Source organism: Scyliorhinus canicula, chromosome 16, assembly GCF_902713615.1.
Source record: "Scyliorhinus canicula chromosome 16, sScyCan1.1, whole genome shotgun sequence".
In the NCBI taxonomy this organism is placed as follows: Eukaryota; Metazoa; Chordata; class Chondrichthyes; order Carcharhiniformes; family Scyliorhinidae; genus Scyliorhinus; species Scyliorhinus canicula.
The window spans coordinates 116,337,480-116,365,237 of NC_052161.1; the positions used below are offsets into that span (position 1 = coordinate 116,337,480).

The following is a 27,758-nucleotide window of genomic DNA, read 5'->3' on the forward strand; positions in this document are numbered from 1 at the left end:
GAAATGCAGGCCTGGCCATCGACGCCCACATTCCATAAATTAATTTTTATAATGGCAACATAGAGCACATGCATACTCAGTGAACAGAGCTGAAATACCTAAAGGGGAGACTGATAGGCTCCCACAAGCTATACACAGTCACATACCGAACAATGTATCACAGGTCATGAAGAGAAGCAGCTGTTATTTTCCTCAGCTTCGCAAATGTGTAAATCCAGTGGAACAGATCCTGCTGTCCTCGTGACCCAATACTATTTTAATCTCAGCCTCGTCTAAGTTTTCCTTTAAACAGGATGGCAAAAGGAGCAGCAGGAACAATCGCCACGTGTGCATGGAAACTGGGTCACTGCACCCTTCACGTCTGGTTAGCAACCTCTGACCAGGGGCCTGAACATAATGGGCGAGGTTTACAAGTAGAAATGACTTTGAACTGAAATAGGCTCCCTCAGACTAATGAGCAAAACCACTTTGGACTCAATTTTAACAAATGTTTCAGATGATTGGCAGTCATCAGTCAATCCCGCACACCATGTCTAACAGCATCGCAGCTCGCTCAACAACAGGCCACACACTTAAAACAGCAGCAAAAAGCTCAACCGTGATGCTGCCATATAGCCCGAGGTTAGATTGAAGCACTGAATTCCATGGATATTAATGGAGTTGTTCAAAGATACTCACGGGTTTCTTCTTCCATAACATTGGAGAGAACGGAGTCGAAACCGCTGTGCGAGGGGATTGCCTTAAAAAACAACCGCCGTCACCTCCACAAGCCCAGGTTTGTTCCAGCCGTTTAGAAATGATTTTTATTGGGCAATGTTGACAAGACCAGAGTTGGTTGCCCCGGAGAAGATGGGGATGCCTCTCTTTGGGCGTTGATATTTTGTCCCTCACTGTTCCGATCAGTTGAGGAGGACTGGAATGGCTGCCCTCTTTTCCCTCTCCTTGTTTGATCACAACAGGCTTTAAATTAAAAGGGAATGCTTGCCAATGCAGGAACTGTTTTACTCTCCAGGTGCAGTGACCGTAAAAGACACACAGACATATTTTCTTTAAGATTTTTATAAAAGAAAAAAAGTACAATATTTATTCTACTTAACCTAGTCTAAATAAAAATAATAAAAACGCTCTGAATTCCACGCACACCTGCACTAAGGTTCACTCACAAACACAAGTTACAGAATGCAGATCATAGATTATCATAGAATTTACAGTGCAGAAGGAGGCCACTCGGCCCATCGAGTCTGCACCGGCTCTTGGAAAGAGCACCCTACCCAAGGGCAACACCTCCACCCTATCCCCATAACTCAGTAACCCCACCCAACACTAAGGGCAATTTTGGACACTAAGGGCAATTTATCATGGCCAATCCACCTAACCTGCACATCTTTGGACTGTGGGAGGAAACCGGAGCGCCCGGAGGAAACCCACGTACGGGGAGGATGTGCAGACTCCGCACAGACAGTGGCCCAAGCCGGAATCGAACCTGGGACCCTGGAGATGTGAAGCAATTGTGCTAACCACTGTGCTACTGTGCATCTGGGAGGGTGATGACTCGAGTGGTTTCACAACCTCTTCAGCATCTCTTCTGCCTCAGTTCCATGAGCTGGAGAAAGGCAATTTCTTAAACACAAAAGAGGGTTAGTTGGCTTGTCACATGATCCTTGCTCTCCAGCCAGTTACCATAATATGGTCACGGTTAGTGGATTCCAGGCCCATGGTTTATATGATTAGATTATGGCTGGATGAATTCCTCTTTTAGCCAGAGTTCATCGTCTGAGGAGATTACATCTGGTGCTTGGACCCCACGCTGTTGATTACCCAGACGATTGGCTGCTTTCAGTGTGAGATTGAGGGAGTCAGTCTTTTAGATGAGATATTGACCAAGGCCCTGCCTGCCTTTTCAGCTGGATGCGACAGGTTCAATGCCACTAGTTAGAAGAAGAGGAACGGGGTTCACCACGGTGTCTTGTCCAATATTTATCCTTCAATCAACATCACAAACAGATCACCAGTTCATTATCACATTGTTACTGGTGATGTTGCTGTGCACAAATTAGCTGCCACATTTCCTACATTACAATGGCGACTATACATCAAACGCTACTTTGGTCGGCATGATAGCACAGTGGTTAGCACAGTTGCTTCACAGCACCAGGGACCCGGGTTCGATTCCCGGCTTGGGTCACTGTCTGTGCGGAGTCTGCACGTTCTCCCCGTGTCTGCGTGGGTTTCCTCCGGGTGCTCCGGTTTCCTCCCACAGTCAAAAGATGTGCAGATTAGGTGGATTGGCCATGCTACATTGCCCTTAAGTGTTCAAAAAGGTTAGGTGGGGTTACTGGGTTACAGGGATAGGGTGAAGATGTGGGCTTAAGTAGGGTGCTCTTTCCAAGGGCAGATGCAGACTCGATGGGCCAAATGGCCTTCTTCTGCACTATAGATTCATTGATTGTCGAGCATATTGGAACATCCTGAGGTTGGTATAGGTTTTCTTTTCTTTTTTAACAATAAATTTAGAGTACCGAATTCATTTTTTCCAATTAAGGGGAAATTTAGTGTGTTCAATCCACCTACCCTGCACATCTTTGGGTTGTGGGGGCGAAACCCATGCAAACACGGGGAGAATGTGCAAACTCCACACGGACAGTGACCCAGAGCCGGGATCGAACCTGGGACCTCGGCGCCGTGAGGCAGCAGTGCTAACCACTGCACCACTGTGCTGCCCACGAGGTTGGTATACGTGCTGTTCAAATGCAAGTGTCTTCTTATTTCCTCGGAAATGCAGGTTTCCTACGCATCATAAGCTGTGGTTTCCCAGTGTGCATGCTTCCAATTGTGCTTAAAATAAAATGTAAAACTGACACATCCCACTATAAAACAACTGTTTATAATACAGATCCTGGAGTGTATTTGCATGAACATTTCACTCGGAGGCCTCAGCCTTTCTCAAAAGCCTGGGGCTGCACTGCAATTCTCTCTGGGACTATCACTCTTGGCTGAAGAGCTGGTAGAGCTACAGATGTGCGCGCGTTCCCCAGGACATTATTCAGCAATTAAGATAGTCTTGATTCTGCAACACCGAGTGACATCAAGCGTAAGGTGGCTGTGTTATTGCCGTGGCAAACTATTTTTTCATTTAGTAGCTCGAGGCTCCTAGGATGTTATTCAGATTGAGTCAGAGGCCATGCAATTGGAAAGGGATGCTGCAACGTGAATGTGGAGAGGATGTTGGGGAGATGCTGGCTGCACCGTTCGAATAAGAGTATTTTAAATGAATTTTGTGGGAAATGTGTCGAGTCAACGGAGCAAGTGTTTTGGAGGTTTCTTGTGAGAGCTTGGACGAGCTCACAGCAACAACTCAAAGCAAGTCTTTTCCCAGGCGGGAATAGGATTTAAGTGGTTGTTTTCCCAAATGAGAGCATAGATGGGGAAGATGAAAACAACATCTGCCTTTGTTGTCTGCACTGAGAATTTGTAAACATCATTCAGCAAAATGTAATTATGAAGCTTTAAAATCGAATTAATTATTTCACTGTAATGGGTAAAGAAAACATAAATTATTTACTTTCCAAGAATCAATCAAACAACACTTGCTTCATTGACTCTGGGCAGCTTTCCCAGAACATTCATTTCAAATGCTCTGATTTGAGATGTGCAATCACCATCCCCATCCCCCAACAATACACACATCCATAACGGCACAGTGGCACGGCTGCCTCACAGCTCCAGGTACCCAGGTTCAATTCCAGCCTTGGGTGACTGTCTGTGTGGAGTTTGCATTTTCTCCCTGAGTCTGCGTGGATTTCCTACGGGTGCTCCAGTTTCCTCCCACAGTCCAAAGATGTTAAGGTTAGGTGGATTGGCCATGCTAAATTGCCCCTTAGTGTCCAAAGGTTAGGTGGGCTTACGGGGATAGGGTGGAGGTGTGGGCTGAAGTAGGGTGCTCTTTCATGGGCCGACGTAGACTCAATGGGCCGAATAGCCTTCTTCTGCACTGTAAATTCTATCATTCAATGATCCACAACACAGTCTCCCTTTGCAAACGCACAACCTTCGACTCTCTGTGGGCGACGTCATGAGTGCCTTGTTACCAATACAATTAAAGTGGTATGAAGCGGGCACAAGCACCTTATTCTTGACCTGACACGTAGTTACAGAATCAAAACAGACTTAAAATGATGCGTACTTCTGAGCTACAGCCCAAAATAGGCAAACACATTGCACTTGGCAAATATTCCTTGCCCAAACAAAATTTATCTCTGACTGTCCCTAGGCCGAGCTAAATTTACTCAACCGTAATTCAATACTATTGGCTTAAAGGGGCAATACCACACCATGAAATAAATAATGATACATTGAGCATTCTACGGTATACAGCAATATACTTCCCAGTCTACGAAAAGTGCATCATTCAATCTAACTATTAAAAAGTCACATGTATGACGTGCATATGACAAAACTAACTCCAAGGAAGAAAAGCAATCACTTCCAATTTACAGAGAAACTGGTACACATGCAAATACCTTTCAATTGACTTCAGGGTGTACACCCTGGGAGCTGCATTAAAAAAGAATCATTCACGGGACGTGGGCATCACTGGCTAGGCCAGAATTTATTGCCCGTGCCTAATTGCCCTTGAGAAGTTGGTGGTGAGCAGCCTTCTGGAACTGATGCAGACCCGGAGGAGTAGCTACACCCATCTCGTGGACTTCAAGGTTGCATCAATTTACACACAGCAGAATTTCACCCCCCAAAATTTTGTGCAAACAGATTAAGTTCATATTTGTGTTCCATTAAAGATCTGTTATATTTCACCTAGTCTTCTCCTCTTGTGGAGGCACTGATTCTTCGGGGGATACATGTCTACGGGCGCTAGCCACCCTCCAGTACGTCAATCCAACCATTCTTCATGTGTAAACTCAAGCAGTTATTGCCACATGTCAGTCAACCAGGCGATGGCATCACAGCTGAGCTTGAATCCTGCCCGGACACAATTTGACACACGCAAGCTTTCCAGTAGGGTAACTGCTCAGCGATCAGGAGCAGGAACCCTGATTGGTTTTCTGCTGCCCGTCACAGGGCACTGAACATAGTTGTAAGGGTCTTTGCCACTTTCAATGGAAGATGGTGTACCTGACTACAGGTTGGAAGTTCCTCACTGAGTACGAAGTGAACCAAGGGGTGGCACGGTGGCACAATGGTTGGCACTGATGCCTCACGGCGCTGAGGACCCAGGTTTGATCCCGGCCCAGGGTCCCTGTCCATGTGGAGTTTGCACATTCTCCCCATGTCTGCACGGGTCTCGCCCCCACAACCCAAAGATGAGCTGGTTAGGTGGATTGGCCACGCTAAATTGCCCCTTAATTGGAAAAAAAATAATCATTGGGTACTCTAAATTTATACTAAAAAAGAGTTCTGTGTATATAACTTGAATCTACAGAATTTTTATCCTTCTGCTGGTTGAAACTCTGGAAAATGTATTTGAATCCGCAACTGGAACATGTGACAAGCAGGATAGTGATTAACTGCTTGGAGTTACTTTTAACAGACCCCAAAATTCTTCTCTGTCCCCTGGCTAACCACGCCTCATGAACACCTGCTGAGGATTGCCCTGCTTCCATCCATCAGGCACCAACATTGAACCAAACCGCAACATTGTAGGGAGATTAAACAAATACTCTGATCATTTTACAGATGGGCTTGTTATCAAAAGGTTTTTAAACCTGGGGGTGGGGAATAGCATTGGGTTAATTCTGTAGCCACGTCTATTTAAATTATTACAGAATTAAGTGTTCAACTTTTTGTTTCAGTCAGCTGGGTTTAGGACAGCGACATAAAGTCATCCCGTTTATGAAGTCATGTAGAGTCCACAGTGAGTTGTATCAAAAAAATGTAGGTTTATTTACAAGGCATACGCATCTCTGGGTAGTTCCCAACCTGGTCTTAACAGGCGATGCTAAGGGCAGCACGGCGGTGCAGTGGTTAGCATTGCTGCCTCACGGCGCCAAGGTCCCAGGTTCGATCCCGGCTCTGGGTCACTGTCCATGTGGAGTTTGCACATTCTCGACATGTTTGCGTGGGTTTCACCCGCTTCCCCCTTGACGAGGATACTCGTATTCCACAAGAGACATGGGGAAGACAATCATTCCCACCCCATAAGTCTCTTGTGGCAGATTATGACCATATCTGAGTCTCAAAACTGAGAAACTCAAGCTTATGGTTGGCCGAAGCAAGTTGCACCCTTTGCTCCTATAGGAAGATATCCCATTTAACCAAGGCCATCATGCTTAGGGATAGGTTGACAAAGGTCAGTATTTAGGGATGCCCAATTGTATGGAGAGAAGCTGGGTTTAAACCAGATACAACTAGATAGCCTTTCAGTACTGTCCACCAGCAAGATCTAAAGAAGCAAAGAAAATAATGGTGCAGATGTCTGAGCTGGCTCTTTGTAAGAGCCATGCTTCGTCTCATATCCTTGCTTTTTATATGCAAGCTTGCAAGTTCCTCAACTTCTAGTAGCTGTCAAGCTCCTTTTCAAAATGATCTTTGGAATCGGTTCCACTGTGTTTTCAGGTGGACTATCCCAGAATCCGACCACTCTGCGTGAAAAATGTTCTCTTTATCTCTCTCCTCGAGGTCTTTTGTTAACTTTTTCTAATTAAGGGGCAATTTAGCATGGCCAATCCACCTACCCTGCACATCTTTGGGTTCTGGGGGTGAGAACCACACAGACACGGAGAGAATGTGAAAACTCCACACGGACAGTGACCCGGGTCCGGGATCGAACCCGGGTCCTCAGCGCCGTGAGGCAGCAGTGCTAACCACTGCACCACCATGCTGCCCCCAGGTCTTTTGCTAATGATGTCACATCTATGACCTCTAGTTATTGACCCAGTTGCCAGGGGGATAATTTTACTCTGACTATTCTCGCAATACCTGTCACCATCTTGAAAACATCTACTCGGTCAACACTCAGCCTTCTAGAACATAGAACAGTACAGCACAGTACAGGCCCTTCAGCCCACGATGTTGTGCCGATCATTTATCCTAATCTAAGATCAACCTAACTTACACCCCTTCAATGTACTGCTGTCCATGTACCTGTCTAAGAGTCACTTAAAAGTTCCTAATGACTCTGACTCTATCACCTCTGCTGGCAGTACATTCCACAAACCCACCACTCTCTGCGTAAAGAACCTACCTCTGACATCTCCCCTATACCTTCCTCCAATCACCTTAAAATTATGTCCCCTCGTGACAGCCATTTCCAACCTGGGGAAAAGTCTCTGGCTATCCACTCTATCCATGCCTCTCATCACCTTGTACACCTCTATCAAGTCACCCCTCTGCCTTCTTTGCTCCAGTGAGAAAAGCCCTAGCTCCCTCAACCTTTCTTCATAAGACATGCCCCCCAGTCCAGGCAGCATCCTGGTGAATCTCCTCTGTACCCTTTTGTTTCGAGAAGAAATGTCATACCCTGCCCAACTCTCCTCAGAACTTAATGTTTAAATTCCTGGTAATCCTTCTCTGTGCTCTCTCTGAGGCCTTTACCCCTTTCCAAAAGTGTGGCAGCCAAGAATTGTCCATAATCCTCCAGCTCAGGCCGAACCAGTGATTAATAAACCATGAGCGTGATTTTTCTGCATTTAAATTCCATTCCTTTTACTTATAAACCCAAGTAACACACATACCCCTTCACACCTTACCAACTCTCCCAACCAGTTTTAAGGATTTGTGTGGCTACTATTGCGTGCCGATTCTGATAACTGTTATACGATTGTCCAAATACCAGGAACTGGGCTGGAAGAATCCTAAGCCCTGGGGACTGATTCTGTCAATCACCCAATGATAGGAGTCATGTGTGCCTGCCTAATTTGCACAGGACACTGAACAACAGGCTGACGTGCCAACATACTCGCTATCATCCCTCTCTCATCTAACGACATTCAAAAGCAGGTATCTGGTTGCAGGCCCTTACTATGCACAAAATGGCTGTCATGTCATTGAATCATAGAATCCCTACAGTGCAGAAGGAGGCCATTCAACACATCACGTCTGCACGGCCTTTGGAAAGAGCACCCTACTTTTTTATTGAAAAATTTTGAATTTATACAACAACGAACCATAATAAAATACCAAAAATAACAATAATAATAGCAATCATAAACATTCGCCCCCACCTCCATGAACAACACAGCATATTAACAACAACGCAAATTAACACAGTATTTAGTTACATAATAGAAACTACAATAAGGAACACCCCCCCCCCCCCCCCCCGGGTTGCTGCTGCTATTGACCAAGCTACCTATCTTTGAGCCAGGAAGTCCAGAAAAGGCTGCCACCGTTTATAGAACCCTTGTATTGATCCTCTCAGGGCAAATTTGACCCGTTCCAATTTTATAAATCCCGCCATGTCGCTGATCCAGGTCTCCACACTTGGGGGCCTCGCATCTTTCCACTGCATCAAGATCCTCCGCCGGGCTACTAGGGACGCAAAGGCCAGGACACCGGCCTCTTCCGCCTCCTGCACTCCCGGCTCCACCGCAACTCCAAACATCGCGAGTCCCCACCCTGGTTTGACCCTGGATCTAACCACCCTCAACACCGTCCCCGCCACCCCCTTCCAGAATTCTTCCAGTGCTGGGCATGCCCAAAACATATGGGCGTGGTTCGCTGGACTCCCCGAACATCTGGAGCACCTGTCCTCACCCCCAAAGAACCTACTCATCCTAGTCCCGGACATGTGGGCCCGGTGCAGCACCTTAAATTGGATGAGACTAAGCCTCGCACATGAGGAGGAAGAGTTGACTCTCTCCAAGGCATCCGCCCAAGTCCTGTCCTCTATCTGCTCCCCGAGCTCCTCCTCCCATTTACCCTTCAGCTCCTCCACTGACGACTCCTCCACCTCCTGCATTACCTTATAGATGTCAGACACCTTCCCCTCTCCGACCCACTCCCCCGAAAGCACTCTGTCCATCGTCCCCTGCGAGGGCAGCAAAGGGAATCCCTCTACCTGTCGCCTAGCAAACGCCTTTACCTGCAAGTATCTGAACATGTTCCCTTGGGGAAGCCCAAATTTATCATCCAGTTCCCCCAGGCCCGCAAACCTCCCGCCAATAAACAGGTCCCTAAAGAGCACCCTACTTAAGCCCACGTCCCCACCCTATCCCTGTAACCCAGTAGCCCCACCTAATCTTTTGGACACTAAGGGGCATTTTACCATGGTCAATCTACCTAACCTGCACAGCTTTGGACTGGGGGAGGAAACCGGAGCACCCGGAGGAAATCCACGCAGATACGGGGAGAACGTGCAAACTTCGCACAGTGAGCTGAGGGCAGAATTGAACCCGGGTCTCTTGAGCTGTGAGGCAGCAGTGCTGACCACTGTGCCGCCCATTACTGACATACTCACTGTAATAGCACTTCAAATGTATTCATGGGCTATGAAGTGCTTTAGAATATGTAACATAGTGTGATGCCTGTTAAATACAGAGTTGTTGGTGCATGTTGTAAGTAGCAGAGATAAAACCAGTTCTAATGTCCTAAAAATTCTCTTTGCCGATGTAAATACCACAGGAAGAAACGAGCATTAGGGTTTTCACAGTAAATTCTGTAACACCGGTTGAACTTGTTACTTGGTTCCATCAGTATGAGGACCAGCTCGGTTTTGTCAGAGAAAAATGGCCGGCTGAAAACAGAGAATGTGAATGCTGGAAAGACACAGCAGGTCAAGCAGCATCCGTGGAGATTCGAGGCCCTGTGACTTCTTCAGAGCTCTGAAGAAGAGCCATAAGGGCTCGAAACGTGAACTCGGTTTCTCTCTCCACAGATACTGCCAGAGCTGCTGAGTTTTTCCAGCATTTTCTGTTTTTGTTTCAGATTTCCAGTATTTTGCATTTCGTTAAATGGGAGTAACTTGAGAGTACGACGATAGAGGGGAGGGTGGAGATCTGCTGTGGGGCCATTGTGGTGATGTTATAAATGTTGACATGAAGATTCTCCATGACCCTACACATAGTGACCACAGCAGCCTTCCCCCTAGGAATCATAAACTGACCCCCGCGACTGTGATTCTTCACACCAGCAGCTATTGCTAGGTCTTATACTCATCCATGCTGTTGGGCTCTTGCACTAATCTCTGCTACCATGGCCCCCTCATACCGAGAGCTACTAACGAGGTTTCTTACACCAATTCACATTCCTCCCAAATGTTGCTGCTTCTGGACCCCTTGCACTAATTGCTGCTTCCAGAATCGTCACATGGACAGCTCCAACATGGGCTCCTTGCAATAGCCACTGCTGCCGGGGAAATCAATTTCTATATAATTGAACAAAAGGGCGACCTGCTACAAATGAAGAAGTCATAGAATTTTACAGCACAGATAGAGGTCCTTTGGACCTTTGTGTCTGTGCTGGTCATCAAGCACCCATCCATTCTTTAAAAAAAAAATTTAGAGTACACAATTATGCTTTTTTCCCCCCAATTAAGGGGCAATTTAGCGTGGCCAATCCACATACCCTGCACATCTTTTGGGAAGACAAAGGGAGAATGTGCAAACTTCACACGGACAGTGGCCTGGGGCTGGGATCGAACCCGGGTCCTCAGCACTGTAGCCCCAGTGCTAACCACTGTGCCACATGCCGCCCTTAGCACCCATCCATTCTAATAACATTTTCCAACACTTGGTCCATAGTCTTGTACGCCATGACATTTCAAATGCTCATCTAAATATTTCTTAAATGTTGTGAGGGTTCCCACCTCTACCACCCATTCAGGCAACGAGTTCCAGATTCCCACCACCCTTTGGGTGAAAATGTTTTCCCTCCAATCCCCTCTAAACCTCCTGCCCCTTACCTGAAATCTATGCCCCCTGGTTATTGACCCCTCTACTAAGGGGAAATGTTTCTTCCTTTTTGTTTCAGATTCCAGCATCTCGCAGTCATTTGCTTTGATGTTTTTCTTCCTATCTATGTCCTTCATAATTTTGTACCCCTCAATCAGGTCCCCCCTCAACCTTCTCTGCTCCAAGAAAAACAACCCCAGCCTAACCAGCCTCTCTTCAACATTTCCCTTGTTAGCTATGTATAATTGTTCTCATGTACCTAGTCTCAATAAAAAGGCCCACAAAACCTCCCTCTGTCTTCTTGTCACCCGCCAGTCTTCAGACAGTTAAAACCCAACCTCTTGTGTCGGCAACCCACTATCTTTTGTTTAATGTCATCTCTCCTATCCGACAGCTTCCATTGCTGCAGAGCTCAAATACATTGGGCGACCGAGAGAGTATGCACAATGTGAGCAAGAATATGAAGAGGGCAAAACCTTAGAATTTACAGCGCAGAAGGAGGCCATTCGGCCCATCGAGTCTGCACCGGCTCTTGGAAAGAGCAGCCTACTTAGGCCCACGCCCCCACTCTATCCCTGTAACCCCACCTAACCCTTTGGACACGATGTAGCAATTTAGCATGGCCAATCCACCTAACCTGTACATCTTTGGACTGTGGGAGGAAACCGGAGCACCCGGTGGAAACCCACGCACACACGGGGAGAAAATGCAAACTCCACACGGACAGTCATCGGAGGCCGGAATTGAACCCGGGACCCTGGAGCTGTGAGGCAGCAGTGCTAACCACTGTGCAACCGTGCCACCCTTAAAATGGGAAGTAGAAAATGAGCGAGTCCAGGAGCGAGGTTTATAGAAGTTACTAAAGCAGCTGGGTAGGAGGATCAGCCACGCTGAATTGCCCCTTAATTGAAAAAAAGAATTGGGTACTCTAAATTTATTTAGACAGGGGCATTGTAGCTGAAAGGTGTAACTGATGATGCACTAAGGGAATTGAACCTTCCCCTGGAATCCTCCACACAGGGGACCGCGTGTATTGGGACAATTTAGAGGGAATAATCATATGGAAAACTTGGCAGTGCACTACAAATAACACTGATAGGATCAAGCTGATTAATCCCACCAACTACATGGGTCAGTGTGTCCTCTTCACTGTCCCCTCAGGGTCCGCTGTCCTTCAAATGAAATGAACTGTTGGTGGGTATTTGACCCGTGACCACAGAAGTGAAACATACTCATCGAGACAGCTGCCAACCCAGAGCAACGAAGCGACGTTGCCCCCAAGGTATTTATTCAGCAAAACAGCAGATTAGATTGGGAAGTGGGACCTCATAAAGCGAAAAGCGTGGCTGCAGAGCAAGGTGGTTTAGGAATAAAATCAGATTACTGCAGATGCTGGAGTTCTCCCCAGTTTTAGTATCAAATCCAGAGTCGAAACGCTCCCTCCCTCCCTTATTTCTCTCCCCACCGAGACTCTCAAACCCGCTGAGATTGCGCAGTATTCTCTGTTTTGGGGTCACGAACAATTTGATATTTTCCTTTCTGAGGCCATTAACAGGCGGCAGGAAATTGGCTCCGTGATCTTTCACCCCCCTCTCCCCGTTACATTCATAAAATAACCGCAGGTGAAACGCCCTGGCAGCCAGCACTGTTGACGTTGTCATTTCAAAGGTTCCTTTGATGGTGGCGAGTGGAAAGGTGCGAGGTTAAATTGTGTGGAAGGAAGGACGTGTTTCAGAAGCCCAGATAACAGCAGCCAGATTACAGTTAATAACACCAAGCTGCCCAAAAGCGGGATCAGCAGTAATGGATGTGAACAAAGCAAAGTTCAATAAGTAGCTGATAATAAGCTTTTTTTTAAAAGCAGGCTGCAGTCTGAGGTTCGCTGCGGGCTGGGGGATGGATTCCGCTTAGTTGCAGTTTTGATGAATTTCTGTTGAGTTTTTTTCTGTGTCAGTTTCCAGGCGACAACCCCCCACGCCAAGTGAATATCAATGACACTCAACCCTAACAATCACAAACTAATCCTATCCTCCCCACAACTGGTTTTAAAATACCACCCATCTGTTTCTATTGGGGACGCATCTGACCGTGCCCCCCTCCCCCCCTTCATAGAATTTACAGTGCAGTAGGAGCCCATTTGGCCCATCGAGTCTGTACTGGCCCTTGGAAAGAACACTCTACCCAGGTCCACACCCCCACCCCATCCCCGTAACCCCACCTAACCTTTTTTGGACACTGAGGGGCAATTTAGCATGGCCAATCCACCTAACCTGCACATCTTTGGACTGTGGGAGGAAACCCACGCAGACTCGGGAAGAAGGTGCAGACTCCGCACAGACAGTGACCCAAGCCGGGAATCGAACCTGGGACCCTGGAGCTGTGAAGCAGCAGTGCTAACAACTGTGCTACCGTGGACGCATCTGACTGGTGGCCACACCTCACCCCAGGGTGTGTTATTGACAAGCAATGCTGGATGTTGGCAACACTGCCACTTTTGTCCAGAATTGGCTTCGGCAACCTAGTTACTGGGGAGAGAAGGGAGGAGGGGGGAGGGGGGGGGGGGGGGATAACAAGACGAAATTCTGCTGGAGATCTGGAAGCAGATAAAGAGCCCAGAGAGAGGTGGGAATGCACAGAGGGTCAGGCAGCATCTGTGAGAGGGAAGGGCTTGAGGTCAGTGTCCTTCCATCAGTGAGAGACATAAAACAGGACCACAACCCCCAAAACCACCTGACTCACCAGATAGGCCGGGCTGCCCACCACAGCGCCCATTGCACCAGCAGCCGCCCCGGCCGCGATGCTGCAGCCGGGGCTGACCCTGCCGCCCTGGTCCCGGGTGAAGCCCAGCGCCTCCAGCCACGAGTAGGCGCCCAGGCGGACGCCGTTCATCAGCGCCTGGTAGAGGATGGCGGCCGCCAGCCCTTTCTGCAGCCCCAGCAGCCCGTCCTCCCGGCCGATCAGCGCCAGGGCGTGGAAGGCGTTGCGGTAGAGGCGCGGGTAGGAGCCCCGGGCGCGGAGCTCGCCCTGCAGCTGCATCCGAGTCTTCACCACCTCCAGCGGGTTGGTCAGCACGCAGGCTCCGGCCGCCGCCGCGCCGCCCAGCGCGAAGTCCAGCGCCTGGCCCCGCCGCTGCTGCTGCATCGCCCGATTGCAAGGGTCCCCCCCGGCGGCCCGCGGAAGGGGGCTGGAGCCCAGACGCTGCTCCCAGCACCGGCAGCTGGTACCCGGGCAAACACATCAATCATCACCCGGCAACGCCCAGAGCGCACACACCCCCAGCCAGGCCACCAATGGCAAACTGCAGCCGGCACCTGCCCCTCTCCACAACTTACTGTGGAGACTTTTATTTATATTTCAAAGGAAAACACAGGATTGTCATCTCACTCAAAGAAACTGACTTCCAGACCAGAGCAATTTTTATTATGAAAAAAAATCTTTATTGTCACAAGTAGGCTTACATTAACACTGCAGCAAAGTTACTGTCAAAATCCCCTAGTCGCCACATTCCGGCACCTGTTCGGGTACATGAGGGAAAATTCAGAACGTCCAATTCACCTAACTCTGAGCCGGAGTTCTATTTGGTCTGGAACCATTAACTTTGTGTTCTCTCCACTGCTGCCCTTTGTTTTAAAAAGCTGGGGAAAAATCCCAGTCTCAGATCGGCAGCATTCCACAGTACATTTCGCTTTAATTTCAGGGGTTTTAATCAAACTGACTAGACCCACCCCCTTCAACAACATGCAAAAGGAAAGGAGGAGCTGGCAGAGGTTAATGAAGGTGATTTGAATAAATAAACCTAGAAAGTGCTGGAAATAATACTCAGCAGCTCTGGCAGCATCTGTTAATGTTTCCAGTCCAAATATGACTTTGTCTTCAGAGGGTGAAGGGAATTTGAAGGGCAATGGATGGGCCCAGTGGCAGAAGGCGCATCTGCCAATGGTAGAGTTGCTCAGTTTTCTGCAGATAGCTGGGTTGGGAGAGACGTAGAGGAACTGTAGGACATCGGAATTAGGAGCAGAAGTAGGCAATTCAGCTCTTCCGCGCCTGGTCTGCTATTCAGATCATGGCTGATCTTTTCCTGGTCTCAAAATCCACTTCCCTACTTGTTCCTCGTATACTTTAACCCATTTTAAAAATCAGAAATATATCTATCTCCTCTTTGAAACCATTTAATGACTCAAATTGCACCGCACAATGGGGCAGCGAGTTCCGCAAATTCACCACTCTCTGTGAGAAGTAGTTCCTACTGGACAAGGGATTGGAACAGGAGGATGGGAATTTAAAATTAGATGGATTTGGACTGGGAATGGTGATGCCAAAATTTGCGTGGCCACAGAGGTGCTGCCTTCACTTGTAGAGGAGGAGGAGGAATGAATACCTGAGGACCTATGCTGCCTTGATGTTTTACTTAACCCAAAGTGAATTACTATTACATCCTCTCTATTACAAAAATGCACCTCCCTTCACTTCCATTGAAGGACAAGGCAGCAGATACCTGGGAACTTCACCACCTGGAAGTGGTGAAGGGGACGATGGATAAATGGGATTTGGTTCAGGTTACTGTCCAGGCAGCAAGCTTCAGTTCGTGGAGAGAAGGGAACAAGTCAAGAGATCATTGTAATAGCTGAATCTGGTGATGCCAACCATGGATGAGGAACTCAGCAGTAGAGAAGCTGGGGCAGATAGATGGTGCATTCCTAAAAATTATGTTAAGGGACGTGGGCGTCCTTGGCTAGGTCAGCATTTTTATTGTCCATCACTAAGGTGCTCCTGAGCCACCTCCTTGAACCACTGCAGTCCATGTGGTGTAGGTACACAGACAGTGCTGTTATGTAGGGTTTTGACTCAGCAAAAGTGAAGGAACAGCAATACAATTGCACATTAGAATGGGGTGTGGCAGGGCAGCACGGTGGCCTAGTGGTTAGCACAGGTCCCGGGTTCGATCCCAGCCCTGGGTCACTGTCCGTGTGGAGATTGCACATTCTCCCCGTGTCTGCGTGGGTTTCGCCGCCACAACCCAAAAATGTGCAGAGTAGGTGGATTGGCCAAGTTAAATTGCCTCTTAATTGGAAAAAATAATTGGGTAATCTAAATTTATCAACAAAAAAAATGGGGTGTGGCTTGGAAGGGAACTTCCAGGTGGTGAAGTTCCCAGGTATCTGCTGCCTTGTCCTTCAATGGAAGTGAAGGGAGGTGCATTTTTGTAATAGGGAGGATGTAATAGTAATTCACTTTGGGTTAAGTAAAACATCAAGGCAGCATAGGTCCTCAGGTACTCATTCCTCCTCCTCCTCCTCTACAAGTGAAGGCAGCACCTCTGTGGCCATGCAAATTTTGGCATCACTTGAGTTACAAGAGGGTACTATAGAGTAAGATCTTTGGCTAAATGTTCCCCATTCTAACACATGGATATTGAGGCTGACTGTCGAGCCAGTTGCTGCCTTACCTAACATAGGGAAAAGACGGATCTTGGACCTTCCTAACCCATCTACCTGTGTCATACAGTAAGAGTAAACACATGTAAGCAGGACATCACCCAGAAACCATCTTCCACAAACATTTCTTTCATCCAGATTTTAGAAAGCTGCTCTACTGGTATCCAAATTTTCGATCGAGAAAGGCTACACATTCCGACATCCACTGTAGCTTTAACAAAAATATAATTATTCAAACTTTCAAAAAAATCTTCCATCAGAGTTTAAAAGGGATACAAGTGTCAAGTTTTACAGCACTGAAAAAAGCCCCTCGGCCGATTGTGTCTGCGGCAGCCATCAAACTCCGACTAAATCCCTATAATGCAGAAGGAGGCCATTTGGCCCATTGAGTCTGCACCGACCCTCTGAAAGAGTACTTCACACCAAGCGCATATAGCCACCCTATCCCAATAAGCCCCTTAATCTAACCTACACATCCTTGGACACCAAGGGGTAATTTATTGTGGCCAATCCATCTAACATCCACCTCTTTGGACTGTGGGAGGAAACTGGAGCACCCGGAAAAAACTCACGCAAACACGGGAAGAAAGTGCAAACTCCACACAGACAGTCACCCAAGGCCAGAATTGAACCTCAGTCCTTGGCACGATGAGGCTGCAGTGCTGACCACTGTGCCGCCCCTAAATTCTAATCCAATTTTTCAGCACATGGTCCGGAAGCCTTGTGCTCCAAAGAAGTCATATTGTATTGTACTCGGAATGTTAACTGTTTCTCGCTCTCCATAGATACTGTCAGATCTGCTGCGTTTTTACACCATTTTCTTTTTATTTCAGCACCTGCAGTATTTTGGTTCGCTAAACATAATAATAATAATAATCTTTATTGTCAGAAGTCGGCTTACATTAACACTGCAATAAAGTTACAGTGAAAAGCCCCTGGTCGCCACATTTTGGCACCTGTTCGGGTACACGGAGGGAGAATTCAGAATGTCCAAATTACCCAACAGCATATCTTTCGGGACTTGAGAGAGGAAACCGGAGCACCCAGAGGAAACCCACGCAGACACGGGGAGAACATGCAGACTCCACAAGTGACCCAAGCCGGGAATCAAACCTGGAACCCTGGTGAAGCAATAGTGCTACCCACTGTGCTACGGATGTATTGTGCTGGTTAAATATTAATTCCCAGTGGCCATATCGCCACTGTTAAACAAGTATACAGAAATCTCTCAGAGAATTGGAAATACGTAAAGTTAAATTCCACTAAAAGATAGCAAAATAGCAACGAACTGGAGCTGCACATACCATTCAAATGTCCACCTGCTCCCTCACATCTCTTCCATGCTATATTCTTATTGTTTTAGTGAATTTCTACTGAATTAAACCACATGTTGGGATGGGACTCAATCTGTGTCTCTATTTACTGGAACAGAGATTACATTAATTAAATTCCAAATGATATTCATCTAAGTGATGAAAACCTTTTTTTACCCCAATTCTTCCTTCAAAATAAAAACAAATTTAGTGTTTAGTTATCCACCCTAAATTCACCAACCTGTATAAAGGGGCCCGCCATCCTACCCTCAACGCATCAGAGTTTTTATAGCCTCAATCCTTGAAAACATGCCTCCCCATTCTTCATAAATATTCCTTCTAGTATTATTCCAATGAATCTTCTATCTTTTCCTTTTGCTGCTACAGGCTTCGTAAAACACGCACTTGATACGCTGGTGGTAAATGTTAGGGCTATTTCTCTTGGTTGGGAAACCAGGCAACTGGAGGACTCCAGGATTTAAAAAAAAAAGACAAAGTTAGCATTGAGGAGTAAAACACACATTAATACATCTTCAAACACTGCACCAACATCTCTGCCCCGAGGAATACCCTCTACTTCATTGGGACCTTTTTTTTTCCATTTCCCACACCAAATCAGCTTGTAATTAGTCAGTGAGATTGCAAGTGTAGAATTAGAGGGATCTTTGTCACATAGGTCCTACACCTAATTTTAAAAAAAGAACTTAGTGCATTCTTTCCAATTAAGGGGCAATTTTAATGTGGCCAATCTACCTACCCTGCACATCTTTTGGGTTGTGGGGGCGAAACCCATGCAGACACGGGGAGAATGTGCAAATTCCACATGAACACTGACCCAGAGCAGGGATCGAACCTGGGACCTCGGTGCCGCGAGGCAGCAATGCTAACCACTGCGCCACCGTGCTGCCCACTACACCTAATTTTTCAAGCTCAGAGATCTTTCCATGCATAGAAAATAGAAATGGGGGCGGGGGGGGGGGGCGGGAGACAACACGGTGGTTAGCACTGCTGCACCACAGCACTGAGGACTCTGGTTTAATCCTGACCCCGGTCCCTGTGGAGTTTGCACATTCTTCCCGTGTCTGCGCGGGTCTCACCCCCACAACCCAAAGATGTGTAGGGTAGGTTGGATTGGCCACGCTAAACTGCCCATTAATTGGAAAAGAGAGAATTGGGTACTCTAAATTTTTTTTTAAAAATCAAGTTCAATCCCGCCTTCCACCCATATTCCTCGGATTTCTTTAGCCCAAAGAGCTATATCTAATTCCTTCTTGAAATTACACAACGTTTTGGCCTCAACTATTTTCTGTGGCAGTGAATTCCACAGATTCATCACTCTCTGGGTGAAGAAATTTCTCCTCACCTCAGTCCTAAAAGGTTTAACCCTTATCCTCAAACTCTGACCCCTAGTTCTGGGCTCACCCGCCATCGGGAACATTCTTTCCGAATCTACCCCATCTAATCCTGTTAGAATTTGATACGTTTCTGTGAGATCCCCTCTCACTCTTCTAAACTCCAATGAAGGTAATCCTAACCAATTTAATCTCTCCTCATATGACAGTCCCGCCATCCCAGCAATCAGCCTGGTAAACCTTCAACCAGAGGCTTTCATCCCATTACTCTGGGCTGGATTTAAATCCAAATCTCATTGGTGACATTGTCAGTGTCTAATCCTCTGAACCATCCAGATTCACACACTGCATATAAAGGTCCTGGAGGTGGGGAAAATGCCAAACATTAGGGATATGCATGGGCAGTAGTTCACACTGCAAGAGCTAATGTAGATATTCATAGCATTTGTTGCAGCATGTCATAACAAACCACTTCTTCCAACTGTGGCCCTGGCCATTCTTAGCTCTGTTGTTTCTTTTCTTTAAAGAAAGGCGACCGGAATGTTCCCAAAGAGTTAGTTTAATTGTCGGCACATCAAGTTTAATAAGCGGAGATAGCTAAACCTTTAAAAAAAAGATAAAGAGCAGGACAAATAGAATATTTTTGACGACAACCAAGAAAAAGGAGGCCAATACCTTTATTAATTCCATTCTATTTACATCAAATTATATACAATAACCACTGCATTTACATTGTATAAACACAAAACATGCATTGATAAGCATCATCAGTACTGGGGTTCCTAAAGGCTGCAACATTAATATACACACCATTAGGTTAGAGTACATTGTACAAGTAGTGAAATGTCTCCTTAAAGACCTGTCGTATTATTAATGCCTCAATTAAGAATCAAAAGTTGTAATATTCAATATTAGTGATATAATAGATGATCAGTCTCCTCCAGTCAATTTCTGTTTTACTCGTTTCACACCAGTATCATCATTGAATAATATTCTTTTTTAAAAATAAATGTAGAGTACCCAATTAATTTTTCCAAGGGGCAATTTAGCGTGGCCAATCCACCTACCCTGCACATCTTTGGGTTGTGGGGGCGAAACCCACGCAAACACGGGGAGAATGTGCAAACTCCACACGGACAGTGACCCAGAGCCGGGATCGAACCTGGGACCTTGGCGCCGTGAGGCAGCAGGGCTAACCCTGCCACCGTGCTGCCCTATCATTGAATAATATACTACGGGCAGGGCAGCAGATGTAAACATCTGTAGACTGGCAGCAGGAAAACTGAACCAAGGTGACTTTTCCCTGAGCAGTGCTGCAAACAATATTTTACACCCAATTAGAGGCAAAATACACACTCATTTTGTTCATTTTTTTGGGGGGTGGGGGGCAGAGCCAATTTTCAAGCACCTATCTTCACCAGTCACAGAGATTGAGCTGAAATTTACTCATTGTGCCAGAACTAATGATTTTTTAAAATTAAATCAAGATATTGTACTGGTCTTTTAGGGGATTTTTAAAATAAATTGGGAGAGAAAAACAACGGTCTTGACCATAAATTTAAAATTAACCTTTTTCTTCCCAGTCTTGCTGTGCTCGCGGTTCTAATTTGTGCAGGTTAGGTGGGGTTACGGGGATAGGGTGAGGGACTGGGTAGACTGCTCTTTGAGGCTCAATGTAGGCTTGATGGGCCTTCTTCTGCACTGTGGGAATTCTATGGTGCAACATTTTCACAATAAGGCATCACATTTTTAATCATACGGAGATCGAGGGCTCAGACCTGGGGCCAATTTATTAGCTACAACCCCTCACAAGTTAAACTAGTAAGGATCTCAAAATTGAAAGATGCAGTAGATCTAGAATCGTTCGACTTCTGGTCTTTAGGAGTGATTTTTAAATATTACAGGTGCAGTTGATGGATTGGATTCAAGGCAAAGATAAATAGTTTGTTTTTTGATTAAATGCAATGAGTAACTTTTCTATAATGTAACTTTTTTTTGCTGTAAACAGATTATGTAGCTATCACCTGAAATTTGTGCCATGTACGTTTCTTTAGATTGCATACGTACATTACCAGGTGGTGTACAGGTTTTAACTTCAGCACATCTAAGTCACATAACAATTGGATAATTGACTGAGGGCAACAGCAAAATATTTTTTTTTCTTTTTTTTTTTTACACAGAAGTACAAGGCTGGTCTGAATCCAACTCTGCGAGATTGTAAACAGCCCCTGATCCAAGTCAGAGAATAAAAGATCCTCACATCAACCGATTAGCCACGGATCTTAGTGCAGAGTTAGAATCACCATGAAGAACAACAATTGTCCTGCTAATGGATCACAGTAATTAATAACACAATGTGATCACAACTAGAAATGATTGCACATGACAACATCACTTCCCACAACATGAAAACAACTGGTCATTTTATGTTACAATGCACTTGGAAATATTTTTTAATTACTAGCTAACCTTCATCTGCGCACACTCTTTGAAAACCTTACTCTAATAATGCACTGATAATTCAATTTGCTCAACAGAACTTAGTCCACACTAGTTCAACATACGGTGGTATTTTCTATTTCCAGAATCACTTAATCTCTGTCCTCCAGATCGGAGTTACAAGAAAATCTACAATGTAAATCGAAATAAAATCTTATTAAAGAGATCAGGAGGCGATTGGTTTGCACATTTAATTCAATGAGTGTGTTCAGTAACAAATGAGTACGGACCAAGTGCCCATCATACACACACCAAAAATGACAACCAAGGTTGCATATGGGTACCCCACAGTATAAAGGCTTCAAGAGGCGGGCTCGGCTACACTGCATTTCGTACGTTTCTCTGAAGGTGATGAATCATGTTAAACAAAATACACTACAAATTCTTGAATACTGTCATTGCACACGTGGTGGTTGTGTATGTGTGCACAGAGGGTAAACTGCACCCTTAGCTTCCATCTGAACCAGCCCCACAGTAGAAGATCTCAACCCTACCACACCATTGGTCTTGCCCACCAACTCCTAACTGGACTTCCAGCCCTGTGGGAATGCAAACTGACCCCAGACCTGATGAACCCATGATCCTAAATCACCAACTTTTACCCTCTTGTTTTAAAACCGTTATAAAATAATTGTAGACTTTATTAGGTCTGTGATGCCCCAATATAATGAGCGTAATATGATACTAGTGTACTATCTGATTGGACGTGTTTCATATCGAGGAATCTTCACATTACAACCATTTGTGTAGTTCCCATCTTACAATATTTCACTTCCCTACCTAAAAGATAGAGGGACGTACTTGCAGTTCTGTCCTTAGATGTAGGATGCCCTAAAGTGTTTCATGGCCAATGAAGTACTTTATGAAGAGTAGTCACTGGTGTTATGCAGACAAAAACAACAGCATAGCAAGTTCCCACAAACAGCAATGGGATAAAGTGTCAGTTAAACTGGTTTTGATGGTGTTGGTTAACAATAAGCATTGCTCCGGACTCAAAACAAACCACTCCGGTTTTCCTTTGAAAAATGTCATCCTCCTGAGCAGGCATGTGGGGTAGTGATTCTACATCTCACCTGAAAGACAGCACCATGTAAATACAGCATTCCCCTGTACGCACCAGGATGTCAGAGAAGATTATGCTCTCAGACTCTGGAGTAAGCTTTGAACTCATGACCTAAAGAAGTCAGAGTTCCACCACTGAATCAAGCTTAATGATGGTTGTTGCACATCTCCAAAGGATGCCAGCATGCAGTCAACTGGGTACAGTGCCTTGAATGCTGTACATACTTATTGTTGGGTATAAATCCATGCAGAACCTGTTGCTAGGTAGAGTTCCGTGAGCATCAGCAATGATCTGTTACTGTTTCTAATTCTATGGGCAATGTTTATCCATTTCTGGTACAATCGCATCAGCAGTTGCCGCTGATAGACATTTATTTTTTAAACTTAGAGTACTCGATTCATTTTTTCCAATTAAGGGGCAATTTAGTGTGGCAAATCCACCTACCCTGCACATCTTTGGGTTGTGGGGGCGAAACCCAGCAAACATGAGGAGAGTGTGCAAACTCTACATGGACAGTGACCCAGAGCCGGGATCGAACCTGGGACCTCGGCGCCGTGAGGCAGCAGGGCTACTCGCTGTGCCACCGTGCTGTCCTGCCGCTGGTAGACATGACGGTGAACATCAATAACATTACTGGACTATAGCCAGATTCTCAAAGATCTGCACACATTGTTTTCCAGTGTTAGGCAGGAGTAGAAACCTCAGCAGATGTCCACCCCTCATTCTAGGCCCCTGAAGCAAACTTTAGGACACTTATGGCTCTACCAGAGATCAGCCATCTGAGCATAAAGCAGGGATTGAACTTGGGATCCTCCTGATCTGTGTGGCTCAGCAACTCCATTAAACTTGCTGAGCCTCAGGATGGAGTAGATGAAGTCTGGCATTCGACTTTGAACAACATTTTATAGCCAGAATAAAAGAAGAAAATCTATTTAAAAAAACTGCACATCAGCCAATGAGTCCTGAAATAATAGTTATAATTGTTATAATAGTTAAGAGTTTGCTCAAAATAATCTCAAATTTATCACAAATTCTGTTTCAAAATCCCAATCACTGCGATCACAAAAGCAGCATTGACAACCCCTGGTTTAATACGGTGTTCCATTTCTGATCACCAATGCCGTTCACTTTGATCAGTACAAAATGAATGACTGAAGTGCAAACGTTCCCATTTATTTGTGAAATGCATCAACTTTAGAGTGAGTTTGGAATGATCATTTTTGCTACTGACACCAGATGCAGCATTTACAGTTGCTCCAGAGTTTTACAAAGATAGTGCAAATCCACGGCTCCTTAAAACAGGGCGAACACATCGCGTTTAATTTTTACAAACTGCCCAAGCGATGCACAGATTTATTACGCATATCAGGCACTCAAGTAAGAAGTTATATTTCTGCACCTGTAGTCTTCTGAAAATTTACAGTCCAATGTTAATGCTGTCCTTCCAAACTTGGTGCATTATACTGTGACTGGCCCTTGCAAAACAACTATCAAAGTTTTAATGTCTTTATTAATTAGATGGATTAGGTTTGTTGCTGTGGCTTTGTGGTATTTTGGGTTTAGCTTCTGTGTTTATTATTTACTATTTTGCCTTTAAAATGTAACCATAGCATAAGGAACAGGCCACCCAGCGATGCACACTTCAAAAATCTGTCCAGATAGGACACAGTTTTGTTTCTCATGTACAATCAACCGCCTCCTTTGACCATGAAGAAATCCAGTTCACCCCAATCTACAGGACATCAGTAAAGTGTTACGGTGGATGTTGTATAGTTTGTGCTGCGCATCATGTACACCACGCAGCAGTACAATTCTACATTCTGCCTTTCCAGATCTGGAGAGTGCCTTGACAAAGCATTCTTCAGCTGTATAAGGCTGGGGTGAAGTGCCAATAATCAAATAAATTAAGGTGATGAATTAATAGGCTTCACACAAGAACATATGGCTATTGAGGAAGGTCATTCAACCTAACCTACTTGTCCACCCAGAGAAAAAAATAAGTCTCTCCATCACACAAGTCAGAACATTTTCCTCTACTGTTCTACCCTGGTGACTATTCCACACGTTCATGCATACTGACTGAAGTGCTTGCATTTTAAATAGCTGTGATTATGTATATTAAGAACCTAGCACGGCTTAGAATTTCTGCTGTTATAAATGTTCTCTTTGCATCATGCTCCCTTATTCCACTCCCCCACAACTGAATGCAACTCTTTCTGTCCATTCATGTGTAGAAAACAATGGGATTACAGGCTTTGAGGTTTGACCTTGGCCAACCAGAGTTTATTCAGATGATCTTCGAATTGACCAATCGAGTTTGAGTAGTTCTACAACGATGATTATAAGAGTTAAATATTTCTCAAGTTATCTTCAGAAGGGTTGCCACTAATGCTTTGTTTGAACACTGGGGAAGGTCAGATAGAGTTTGGTTAGAGGAATTAGTGACTTTAAAGGAAAATGAATAGTTTTCTCACCACCTTCCTATCCTTTTTTAAAATAAATTTAGAGTACCCATTTTTTCCAATTAAGGGGCGATTTAGCGTGGCCAATCCACCTAGCCTGCACATCTTTGAGTTGTGGGGACGAAACTCCACACGGACAGTGACCCAGAGCCAGGATCGAACCTGGGATCTCAGCACTGTGAGGCAGCAATGCTAAACACTGCGTCACTGTGCTGCCCTCCACCTTCCTATCCTGAAGGTCCTTATACTAAAATACAGAGTCTGAGAGCATGAACTTTGCTGGGGTACAGGGTATTGATTATTGCTGTGATAAAGATCCCAAAGATGTTGGTTTCATGGTTGTCAGCTCTGGGTGGTTATAATTATATAGGCCCAGTCACTCATTAAGTGATCCATCTTAGGCAGGCAGCGGCGTAGTGATATTGTCACTGGACTAGCAATCCAGAGATGCAAGGTAATGCTGTGGGGGACGGGGTTCGAATCCCACCATGGCAGATGGTGAAATCTGAATTCAATAAAACTCTGGAATGATAAGTCTAACGGTGACCATGAAACCATTGTCGATTATCATTAAAAAAATCTGCTTCACTATGTCTTTTACGGAAGGAAATCTGCCATCCTTACCTGCTCTGGCCGACATGTGACTCCTGCTCCAATGTGGGCAATCACGGATGGGCAATAAATACTGGCCCAGCCAGCAATGAATGAATAAAAAAAAAAAATCTTGCGTCACCAGGGTGAAACATAATCCTCAATTACAGAACAGAAGACTGTATATGACTAGCATGCTAACAAACCGAGATGAGTTTCCATTAAGCTAAAAACTATTAACTGTCCAAACGACAAATTCTACTTAAATTCGGAACGTTCCCACATTTCTCCAGAATTCAGGAACTGGGAATTGCAAGAGAAAAACTGAAGACAGTGTCCACATTCACTGCTCCATTCACAGGAACTAAGAATACGCAGATGAGCTAATGAACAGATAGACTACAAAAAGCTAATGTAACATTGAGAAGGGGGACACCAACACTATACTATACACTAATGTCTTCACAGCACCCAGTGGCAGCAAAAGAATATGAGAGTTTTATATGGTTTTGTTACATAGATAATAACTGGCTGATAACAGCACAGATTTGCTAGGTCAGCACAGGCTTGGGCCGTTTGGCCCATGTGGAAGGGTTAGTGGCACAACAGTTGGTGCCTTTGCCTATGAGGCCTCCAGACATGCCGCTGTAGAGGTTTCTGCTCTGCAAGAATTCTTGGAAACACTGCTGTCATCTGCACACTATTACAATACTACAATCTCAGCAATGGGACTGCTTCCAGATTGGAAGCTGCCACCTCAACTGAATGAACTGTTTAGGAAAATACACAAGATATTGCTGGAGTAAACTCTGCACTTGTGACAGGATTAACAAACCACAATATCTACTTTGAGTTACGGGTCGACAATCATTTTCTTCCTGACATTTCTTACACACAATTGTTCAGATATATACTGGGAAAATCCAACTCCGGGTAACTAATTGGGAAGTAAAAAGGCTGTCAGTCTGGTGTTGATGTTATCGAATCCAATCGGTCATTGTAGACTTTCATTTGAACAACATCCAATACAGTCTAGAATTAAAGGAGAGGATCCAGTGGTTGCTTCACCAGATCTGGACAGGACGAGAGACTCCATTAACAAACTATCTTGTGCAAGATTCGCTATTTACTAGGAAGGAGAACACAAACTAAGCTGTTATAGACACTAATGTCAGGGGAGCACATTGTTAAAACTTATGTACAGATTAAACATTAAGTGGTGCCGTTGAAAAGTGACTGGTGTGCAGTCAGATCTAAATAGTACAAGTATTAAAAAAAGCATTCTTGTCTATAAAAATTACTTCCTAAAGTTCTGGAAAGACCTGATGCCGATGGTTATATATCAGATGATGATGTTCAGTCTTTTTAGTCACTTACATCAGGGCCACAAGGAGTAAAAAAAAAAATCCCCAAATCATTCAGATACAGATGTGACAACTGAAGCTCAAGACATGTGTTCAGAGCCTGGGATGTGATAACATTGGAACGGTCGCTTTGCTCCATACGAGAAGCAGAGGTGGGCCACCCAGCAACAAAAGGTAGTGTTTCGGAGAGAAGTGTTTCTCAGGCTTCCTTGGTCTTTACACTAGTTGTTGTACTTCGCTCGAGAAGAAAAAAATTGATTTTGTCCAATAGTTTCTTCATGAATACTCAATGCTGGAGACATCCGTGCAGTTAGACCACAAGCTTTCAGAGATGGGATAGTCAATACTTCTTAGTGAAGCGAGACAGATACATCGAGAATACAGATGTTTCACAATCTGAAGTATGGAAGTACATTTCCGACCCAGCTCAACAGGCAGGCTTCCATTCAAGACGTCTTCTGTTATCCTTCTCTTCACCTTTTCCAATAACTGACATTGTCAAGGGATTTCCAAAGACTTGTGGGCTTGTGTAGTCAGATTGGTACTATTTCCTTTACACCTCCTGAATTCCTCTTTACACCTCCAGTAACATTGTGCGTTCGGTCGGACACAATATCCGGAAACACAGAAGTGAGCGAGTGATGCCTGCAGCATTCCTGCACCCCATGGCCGGGGTTCCAAGGCGTTCAACACCATGGATCACGCTCAGCACGTCCTCGGGATAAACTGTCGCTTCGCTGCCACATGGCCCGAATAAGCAGGACTGCTTCGGTGCATTTCTTCTGAATGGAGGGATCCTGAAGTGGCTTCAGAGGTAGATCCACCTGAAAAGGAC

At 45.3% G+C, this 27,758-nt stretch overlaps 2 protein-coding genes and 1 long non-coding RNA gene across 7 annotated transcripts in view; 1 reads left to right on the forward strand and 2 right to left on the reverse strand.

The window, feature by feature from the left end:
• The window catches only part of LOC119979430 (solute carrier family 25 member 35-like), a 34,939-nt gene extending 20,885 nt beyond the window's left edge, over positions 1-14,054 (reverse strand). Inside the window, exon 1 of one of the 2 annotated variants that reach the window (XM_038821653.1) lies at positions 13,584-14,054. In XM_038821653.1, the coding sequence (XP_038677581.1) occupies positions 13,584-13,985 (402 nt within the window). In that variant the 5' untranslated portion in view covers positions 13,986-14,054. The remainder of the gene's footprint in view (positions 1-13,583) is intronic. The other variant, XM_038821652.1, reaches the window with a different exon arrangement.
• On the forward strand, positions 299-21,609 carry LOC119979433. The gene is made up of 2 exons (XR_005463719.1): positions 299-775; positions 21,125-21,609. It is a non-coding gene; the product is annotated as an uncharacterized LOC119979433 (long non-coding RNA).
• The window catches only part of plekhm2 (pleckstrin homology domain containing, family M (with RUN domain) member 2), a 73,552-nt gene continuing 65,397 nt past the window's right edge, over positions 19,604-27,758 (reverse strand). For all 4 annotated transcript variants that reach the window (XM_038821645.1, XM_038821642.1, XM_038821644.1 and 1 more), the window contains one exon: positions 19,604-27,747. In XM_038821645.1, the coding sequence (XP_038677573.1) occupies positions 27,610-27,747 (138 nt within the window). In that variant the 3' untranslated portion in view covers positions 19,604-27,609. The remainder of the gene's footprint in view (positions 27,748-27,758) is intronic.